The sequence below is a fragment of the Cannabis sativa genome, chromosome 3 (genome assembly GCF_029168945.1).
Source record: "Cannabis sativa cultivar Pink pepper isolate KNU-18-1 chromosome 3, ASM2916894v1, whole genome shotgun sequence".
Taxonomy (NCBI): domain Eukaryota; kingdom Viridiplantae; phylum Streptophyta; class Magnoliopsida; order Rosales; family Cannabaceae; genus Cannabis; species Cannabis sativa.
This window is the reverse complement of record NC_083603.1, coordinates 12,821,452-12,830,840: the sequence shown is the minus strand read 5'-3', so window position 1 is coordinate 12,830,840 and position 9,389 is coordinate 12,821,452. Positions and strand designations below refer to the sequence as shown.

The following is a 9,389-nucleotide window of genomic DNA, read 5'->3' as shown; positions in this document are numbered from 1 at the left end:
CCTATTACAATTAATCTAGGTGAAGCACTTGGTAATTAAATCTTTTAACTAAGCAATAAATTTATGAAGGATAGAATTATTTAATTTAGATAAAACATTAAATTCTATGGAGATAAGTTGATCTAGGTAAAAAATTAATGAAGCATATAATCATTTAACCTAGGTTCTATTATTCAACACATTCAAAAATACTTTTGACAATATTAAAAAATTACAATTCATCACAAATACTTAGAATCCTAGACTATTAAGTGAATAATAATTTTAAGATGATAATAGATTAAAGAAAAACTTAATTTAGTGATCATCTAAACAAAATTAAAATAATAATCATATCATTCAAATAGAAAAATAGATACAATTAATTTAATATCATAAAAATTAAAGAACAACATTCATCATAGCAATTAAGAATTCATGGTTTAGTGTTTTGAAATAACGCTTAACTAAAAAGAAACTAGAGTGATTTGCGACATAACCTCCTTAAGTAGCCAGATTTTTGCAACTAACCCCCAATTCTAAAATTTTGGTGGTAAAATCTCCTAAACCTAAGTTCTGTTAGCACTTAGCCCTTTCCATCTATTTTTGGGTGTTAAGTGCCAGGTTGGAATGTCTACATGTATAAATTGTACACGTGGCACAATTTAATTAGTCCACGTAATAAGTATTTAAAATTAAAATAAAAAAAAATAATTTTAAAAATACAAAATAAAAAAAAAATTCTTTTTTCTCTAAAAATTAAAAAAAAATTAAAATTACAAAATTATTTTTATATTTTTTTTTCTTTCATTTTCTTTTCTTTTTCTTTCTTCTTCTTCTTCTTCTTCTATCTTCACGCACAGCCATCTTCATCCTTGAAACCCTAGTCACCACCACTTCCTCCAATGGCTGTCTCAACTTCTCAAACCCTTTGACTCAACCCTCTAAGAAACGCTTCCTTTTCTATGTTATTGTTATGTCTCTTGTTATGTTTTATTTTTCAGAAATTTGCAACTATTTTCAGACTATTTATTTGTATTTATTATGTTATTTATATGGCTGTGTTTGTAGATTTTGTTGTTCGGAATTTATTGTTGGTCTTATTATTTTACTTGTTGTTTTTATTTTGTTATGTAGTTTTTTTTTAGTTGTTCAAGTATTTCACAAAAAATAACTTCACTTTTTTCCATTTTCTTTTTCCTTTATTTTCTGTATCAAGAATTTCGTTGATTTCAATGACGGCCCTACTCAAATAGATGTTGAGGCTACTGTTCAGTCCGGGGTAAAAGCAGTTGAGCTTATGGTAATGTTGCTTTTGTGTTGTTTTTTGGTTGTGTAAAGGTTGTTATTTTTTAACCATGCTCTAATTCCTTTTTAATACCATATATAAACAGATGTCTTCAGATGGAATTGGTGGTGATCCTTGTAAACAGATTTTAGTTTCTGAAAATGTTGAGGTTACGGATCGTCGTCTTGTTTGTTTTGAGGTATATTTTTTTTTTTTTTGGTTGTTTTTTAGTTTCTTCATACTTTTTGTGTTTAACACTGTCTATTTTCTTTCATTTTTGTGGAAAAAATATATTAGATGGGTGCAACAGGTCTCAATGTTGATTCTAACATTGAACTTGAAGATGACCCAATTCCCGTTGAAGAAACTCCTCTTTTTGACAAGAGGAAATCTAAGAAACCCATAGCGCTGACGTCTCCGTTTATGGAGTATGACTCTTCCATTTCTAGTTCTAAAGATGGTTCTGGTTATGGAGTTGTTAAGTATGTGGCTGGGTTGTGTCCTCTCGATGATAAGATTGGTGAAGATGTAGAACATAAAGACGAGATTGATTTTGACTTGTGGCTTGGTGAAGGACGCCGATCGAAGAAAGATCCGTAAGTGTTTATTTTCAGCACCTTTGTTGTTTTTTTGTATTTTTTGTTTTTTACTTTACTATTTATGTTTCACTTTTTTTTTAAAAAATGTTAGGCATGATAAGGAGAAGGTTTACTTGAAGGGTAAGGATAAGATTGTTCCCCCTTTTCGTTTTGGCGTGGAAGATGTTGCAACCAAGATGTGGTTCCACAAGCTTGCATATCCTGGCCAATGTTTGACTAATTCTGTAAGTTAATTTATTTTTTCTTTTGATTTTTTTCAAAAATTTCAGTCTATAGTTTTATTCATGTTGTTTGTTGGTTGTTTTTAAGTTGTTGAAATATAATTCATTTTATGATTTTCCAACATTTATCATTTTTTTTTGTTCAGCATCTGGACATCATTTTTTACTATCTACGTAAAAAAGGAAAGTATGCAAAGGAGCCAAAGGTTAAGTTCACAACCACCGATTGCTTATTCTTCAAAACCATTCATGCTTTGTATGAAAAATTTATTGCACAGAAAAAAAATCTTTCTTTGATAACTGCCCAGCATGCCATTGCTGATTATATAAGAGGTAGAAAAATGTTATGTGGTTCCCCTTGGCATTTGTGCGATCATGTTTTCTTTATCATCCATATGGAGACTGAATCACATTGGATTCTTGGTCGATTGAATATTGAGGAAAGGCGTGTGTACATGTACAACTCCTTGTCGACTGCTATGAAAGATAGTGCTGCTATCAAAGCTTGTCAGCCATTTGCGGTGTTGTTGCCCCACTTTTTTGCTTTGTTTGATGAGTTCAAAAAGGAAAACAAACCGATTTGTTTAGACCCTTTCGAAGTTGTTAAGGTTGATGGTTTGCCTCAACAAACCTCTAAGTAAGTTGTTTTTATTTTTTATTTTCAAATGTTTTTAAAATTTGTAATGTTATTTTCCTTTTCTAAGTTTTTCTGCTGTTGTTTTTTGGTTGTTTTGCAGTGACTGTGGTTGTTTCGTTGCATCGTTCGCCGAATACTTTATTGATATGAAACCGATTCCTCCCATATTTGATGTTGAGAAACACCGTGATAGGCTTGCTGTGTTGTTCTATAAGTATGCTCGCATGAAAGAAGTGGAATTTATTGATAGTGAAGATGAGGCTCCTCCAAAGGGTCCAAAGAAGAATTTGTCTTAGTTATCTATTGGTTGTTGTTGGAAATACTACTTTTTTTTTATGTAGCTTTTGTTTTTTCTATTACCAGATTATGTTCATAATCATAGACAAGTTGTTGTTTCTATCATGTTTTTTTCTTAATTGGAATTGGTTTTTAATTTGTTCATATTTTTGGATTTTTAATCTTTATATTTACTCTTACTCATGACAGCATACTATTAACAACCTTATTACAACCATCTGATAAACAACTAAATTGCATTTGTAATCACTTTATGTAGTTTATTTTTCCTTCTTATTAATTTCAACCTTCTTCCACTCATTTAATTAGTTATCTATAATATTTGATGTTCTTTTGTATATTAATGATAATAATACCAATTCCCTATTATCAATATCTCTCCACATAAAAAATCACAATAAAAAAATGTATGTAACAACCAATCGTAATATGCAGTATGTGTTTTCTAAATGTTTTAATATAGTTGTTTTTTGGTTGATGTGTAGTTGTTTCCACTTCTATCTTGTAATTCTTCCGAGGTCTTTTTGTTATGTCCCTTTTGTCCACACTTGCCACACTTGTTTTGTTTCTTTGTTTCCCAAGCCTTTGCCATTCTTCTTTTCCTTGGCCTTCCGTACTTGATTCTCTCCTTCGGAGGCAACACTATGATTTCTTCAAAAATCTGGAAGTTCCCATTCTCTTACGTTTCCAACTGGGTATACTGTTTCTTCATATGTTTGCAGCCATGCTTTTGATGTGTAGTATTGTGCACAGTAGTTGTATGTGTTTATGTTCAAGTCCTTCATGACGGCGACTGCATGGTTACATGGCATTTCATCTTTTTGAAATCTATTGCATGTGCACGTCTTCTCCTTCAAGTTTACTATTCTTGTTCTGTCTTCATCTATCACCTCAAACAGGTTCTGGTTTGTGCTGGTTTCACCTGCAAGTTTTAAACCAACTTTAAAACAACCAAAAAACTATGCAAACACAACTGTTTTAATTTTACTTTATGCGAACGATAATCTGAACTTACTGTTAGTCGCAATGACTGTACATAGTTCCCTATGAGTTTTTCTCGAGATGATGGTGTCGGCCTTGTTGTGCATTTTTGTGCCTCCTTTCTATTATTGTATGTCCACTCTTGCATTTGTGCCCTCGAAGCACTCCATTAATGTTGTCACCGGTGTTTCCCTTGTCGCTAAATTTGCTGAGTTCAGTGCCTCAGCTATGTTTGATGTCATGGTAGAGTACCTACAATTTGGACAGTTCGTCATAGTTCTACTTTTGGAAAAAAACTCAAACGCAACGCAAAAACAACGCAAATACAACGCTATAAATAGGTGAACATATCATTAATTTTATCCTCCTTATTAGTTTTCACCTGTTGTTTTCTGAATGATACCTTGACCATTTTTCATGGCCAATTTTCTCCAGTGTACGGTCTTATGCGCTTATCCAAGTTGTCTAGCTCCCTCATATGGAATTCAAACTCCATTTCTGTGTAAGCTTTTGCAGCTGCAAAGAATGGCACTCTGAAATGCTTTGCATTTTTCTTGAATTTTGTTTTGAGGTTCGACAAGAGGTGGAAGATGCAGTAGCCATGTGTTATTTCAGGGAACACTTTCCTAGTTGCTTTGATGATGCTTTCATGTCTGTCTGATATTAGGCATTGACATTCTCGAACCCCGAATGCTTCTCTTATTTTTTTTAAGAACCACTCCCACGATTTATCGTTCTCAGAATCAACTATGCAGTATGCTAGTGGAAAAATTTTAGATTCTGCATCTTGTGTGTTGGCAGTGAGCAACGTGCCTCCATACGCGGCCTTTAGGAATGTACCGTCTACCACGATGATTGGTTTGCAGTTTGGCCAACCTTTTATAGCAGCATTCAATGCAACAAATGCATATTTGAAACTGTCATCATCATCTTTCTCTATGTCTATTAATGTTCCTGAATTTTAATCAAACAGGATTGTTTCAAACAACATGTACTCAACGAAATAACAACTCAAAAACAACTGTTTTTCCACAAATATTATCAAAGTAAAATTTTTAAATTTTTTTTTACCTGGATTTGTTTTCTGTAGCATGTACAGGTATCTAGGCAAGAGATTGTACGACTCTTTAGCATTTCCATGTAGCTGGGTTTGTGCTCGCTCTTTACTACGCCATGCTTTCATGTAATTCATCTTTATTCCGTATTTGTCTTTCATTTCTGTCTTTATGTCTGCAGGGCTGCACTTTGTTTTCAGGTTCAAGAATTTTGGTTTTACAAAGTCTGCTATCAACTTTGATGTAGCTTGTCGTTGATCTCCAAATCTTATTGTAACTGCACATGTGTGTTCTTCTTCGTAGCTCCTTATTATGAATGTTTCTGTGTTTCCATTTTTTGTAGCCTTTAAACTCCATTTGCAGTTTGTGTCCAAACACACTATGTTGTATTCTTTTGTGCAAGATTTCACTACTTTGTATTGAAATGTCTTCTTGATTGCAAAGTAGCATAGTGTACTTATCAATGTTTCTTTGTCCTTGTAAATTTGCCCCTTCTCTATTGTTTCATGTCGTTTGTCATTGATGATCATCATTTCTGTGTTGTCCACTTCCTCTTCTTCTTCCCCGGTTGTTTTCTAGTTGCTGTACCATTTCTGCAGCCACAAGCTTTGCATAGTCGGTGAAGTCAAAATCTTCATCTACTGCTGTAGTTTTTTCTCTGTTGTTGTCTGGTTGTTGTATGGTTGATTCTGATGACACTGTTACTGTTTCTAGGAAAAATGCATCAACTTCACCAGATCCCATCGTCTGCGCAGATAGTTGTTGCTTGGAAGTTGTTGCCGTGTTGTTTCCAGGTTGCTGCAAGTCTTCCTGTGCTGCGTTGTTCTCATATGATTCCATGATCATATTGTTCCACACCATTGTTTGGTTAGGTGGTGCCGTGTTACTGGTTTTGTTCACACACAATGGGTACCTTGTGAAATCAACCTCCTTCGTTAATAGCTTTATGTAGAACAACAGACTTTTGTCATCCTTGATTTGTAGTGGTTGGCCTCCTTCCTTCAGTTGATATTTCAGTTGTAGTTGTGTTGATTCATGGTTGCATTGGAGTTCTTCCATCATTATTCTCATTAGTTCCTCAAAAGTGCACTTGGTCGAAATTAATTCTCCACTTGATTCATAATCAACATAGTTTCTGTTGTCATCCCAATGCCCATTGCTCTGCACCAATATTTGTAATGGTTCCGTTTCCTGAAATAATGTAAATTATTTACTTGGTTCAGTTTTTGTAGTTGCAAACAACTATTTTAATCTGTCAAAACAACCAATAAACAACTATTTCCAACAATAACTTATGCATCTAACACTTTTTCTGACCGACTATTTATATAGGTTAAATCAACTATCAAACAACTATTTCAAAACTGATCACCAATTAATAACAGTAGATTCATATTTTCCAGTTTCTAGATCCCAAACAACTATTATTCCACTGTAAAACAACTTGTAAACAACAGTTTCAGAATAAAACACTGTAGCAACTATTTATATGCCTTAATGTTTATTTTCATGCAAACCGTTGTTGTTTTTTTCTCAGATTCATCAATATTTCATTATTTTTTCAATTTATTCCGGTTTTCATCATTTAATATCAAATTTCTATTCATCTACACTAAAATTTTTTTTGCACGTTCATGAAAAAATTTGTTTACCTTCAATTCTCCTTCTGATTCAATCATGGGTGAGTTTCTTTGATTTCCAGCTCTCCTTCTACTCGGTTCTTCTCCTCTGATCGCGATTTCTTTGTTCAATGATTGTTGTTTTTGAGTTTTTTTTGTACATCAATGGAGGTTTCCTGGTTTTTTTTTTTTTCCTTTTCGTTTTTGATTTTGGATTTTCGGGATTCAGCTGGTTTCCTAGGAGTTCTACATTTTTTTAGATTTTGATTTTGCTGGATTTGGAAGAAAAATGGTTGAGATTGGGTTGTTGGGGTTGGATCGCTGGGTCACGAAGAAGCTGCGGCTGGTCACGAAGAAAAATGGTTGAGAATGGTGGTTTCCGTTTTCTCAGCCGGTATTTTTGTAATTACCAACTTTTTAGTTTCCACTTTTGTTTATTTCCTTTTTTAGGGCCATAAATGTAAATTTCATCTATTTTTGGTCTATAATAGAAAAAATCTCTGTTGTGCTTGTTTAATTAATGAGATTTTTACACTTGGTGTCTTTTTTTGTCCTTTTTTTACTTTTTTGTCAATGCTGGGTTATTTAAACTTTTATACAAGTTTTATTTTTCAATTTTACATTTTCAAAAGTTTCATAATTACAAATATACCTATCCCCATGCTTATGTCATGGTTTTCTCTCTTCTTACACTCCACCACTTCCATAACTCCTCCTTTCTTTTTTTTTCTTTTTTTTTTTTTATTTTCTGTTTCTCTTTCCTTGGTTCTTCAATACCACAACCCACGATCATCCCGTCCAAAGCCCTAACCCACGATTTTTAAACCTCTCATCTATGTCACTATCTCCATTATCTTCCATAAGCTCTGTAAGTTGTTCCTCCCACATATTGTCTTCTCTTCTTCTATAAATGGCCACCACTAAGTCGAGTTCGAAGTTACCTTCCCCAGCTAAAAAAATTTCTAAAATTTCTAAGAAACCTCCTACAAATTCATCTAAAGTTGATCCTAAGATGAGTTTGAAGCGCATTGCGAAGAAAGGAATGAGTGATGTTGCAGAGCCATCTGGTTCTAAGAAAAGACCTATTCCAAATAAAATTGAGTCTCGTAAGACAAAGAGAGCAAAATCTTCGAAATCTGCCAAGGATGTAAGTTGGGTTATGTTGTTTTTCAATTTTTGTTTAGTTTTTTTCTGGTTGTCGTGTTTTCTCATATGATGTTTTGTGTTTTAAAATTTTCCCCCTTCTTGTTTTAGGTTATATCTTATTTTGATTTTGAGGATGAAGTGCATGATGGGGAAGTGAAGCCTAAAGTTAAATCCAAGGTATTGTTACCTTGAATTTTCTCATTATCTTAAGTTTAAAATTTTTAATCACCCTTTGTTTTCTTTTTGTCAATGTTTTACCTGTTTATAATGACGATTTTATGTTTTGTCTCATTTTTTTTTTGTATTTCTTTTATGTCTTTTTTGTTGATGTTGTTTTTGTATTGTTCTTTAGTGTTTTTTGGTTTTTTTTTTTTGTGCTATTAAACAGTTTATAGCATTATTAGTTTTCCAGTAACTTATGGCCTTGTTATGAACATTTGTTTAACTGTTTGTTTTCAGTTATTTTTAGGTTGTTTAATTTAATTTCTTAGTTGACAATTACTATTTTAATTTTATTTTCTGCATATTGTTGTTAATATATTGCTTTGAAGTTGCTCATTTTTTAGGATGAGCATATTGGAGTTGTTTTTTAAATGTTATTTTTTGGTTTTTTCCTGGTTGCTTATTTTTTGTTTTGCATTTTAGTTGTTACTTGCAATGTATTTATTTAGTTGTTCAAATTTGTTGCTTATATTTTTTTTTTTTGTTTTCCCTCTTTCAGGTCCATGCTAAGAGCTCAGAAAAGTATGAAGACTTTGACTTACCCAAAAAAAAATCCTTCTAAGGTGTCTTTTTTTGTGTTTTTTATAGTACATTTCTGTTTTTCCCTTTTCTATTGTTTCATGTCATTTGTCAGTGATGATAATCATTTTTGTGTTGTCGACTTCTTTTTCTTCTTCCTAGTTGTTTTCAAGCTGTTGTACCATTTCGCAAATACAAGCTTTGCGTAGTCAAAATATTCATTTACTCCTGTAGTTTTTTTTTTTTGTGTTGTTTTTTGGTTGTTGGATGGTTGTCTCTGATGTCACAGTCCCTGTCTCTAGAAAAAATGTATCATCTTGAATTGTGTGTGCAAATAGTTGTTGCTTGGAAGTTGTTCCTGGGTTGTTTCCAGGTTGCTGCAAATCTTCCTGTGCTTTGTTGTTGTCATATGCTGCGATCATCATATTTTTATCTGTGAAATCAACTATTAAACAACTATTTTGAAGCATACGTTAGTTAATAAGGATAAATTCAACATTTCTTGTTTGGAGATCCCAAACTACAATTATTTTACTAGAAAACAACTTATAAACAATCATTTTACGTATTCAAATCCTATAGCATTTAATTATATGCATTAATATTTTTTTTTATGCAATTTGTTGTTGTTTTTTTGTTCAGGTTTATAAAATTTCCTGATTATTTCAATTTTGTCCTATTTTCCTCAATTTATAACACATTCTCAATTATGTAGAATAAAAAAATAGGAAGAGGTTCATGAAGAAATTGTATTACCTTCAATTCTTTCTTTGATTCGATTATGGGTGAGTTTCAATGATTTCTCAATGTCCTTCTCTTCGATTCC

General features: G+C 32.5%; 3 protein-coding genes across 3 annotated transcripts; 2 read left to right on the top strand and 1 right to left on the bottom strand.

The window, feature by feature from the left end:
- Positions 1 to 948: 948 nt before the first annotated feature.
- On the top strand, positions 949 to 3,165 carry LOC133035633 (uncharacterized). Its single transcript, XM_061111671.1, has 4 exons — positions 949 to 1,863; positions 1,958 to 2,090; positions 2,234 to 2,724; positions 2,825 to 3,165. Exons 1-4 carry the CDS (start codon positions 1,565 to 1,567, stop codon positions 3,018 to 3,020), a joined length of 1,119 nt encoding a protein of 372 aa, XP_060967654.1. The 5' UTR covers positions 949 to 1,564; the 3' UTR covers positions 3,021 to 3,165.
- Positions 3,166 to 4,417: 1,252 nt separating this feature from the next.
- On the bottom strand, positions 4,418 to 7,126 carry LOC133035926 (uncharacterized). The gene is made up of 4 exons (XM_061112369.1): positions 6,710 to 7,126; positions 5,670 to 6,248; positions 5,074 to 5,632; positions 4,418 to 4,956 (listed from the first exon to the last, which is right to left on the bottom strand). The coding sequence occupies exons 1-4, from the start codon at positions 6,734 to 6,736 to the stop codon at positions 4,418 to 4,420; spliced, it is 1,704 nt and encodes a 567-aa protein (XP_060968352.1). The 5' UTR covers positions 6,737 to 7,126.
- Positions 7,127 to 7,238: 112 nt separating this feature from the next.
- Positions 7,239 to 8,709, top strand: LOC133035632 (uncharacterized). Its single transcript, XM_061111670.1, has 3 exons — positions 7,239 to 7,823; positions 7,931 to 7,999; positions 8,544 to 8,709. The coding sequence occupies exons 1-3, from the start codon at positions 7,587 to 7,589 to the stop codon at positions 8,604 to 8,606; spliced, it is 369 nt and encodes a 122-aa protein (XP_060967653.1). The 5' UTR covers positions 7,239 to 7,586; the 3' UTR covers positions 8,607 to 8,709.
- The last annotated feature ends 680 nt before the right edge of the window (positions 8,710 to 9,389 follow it).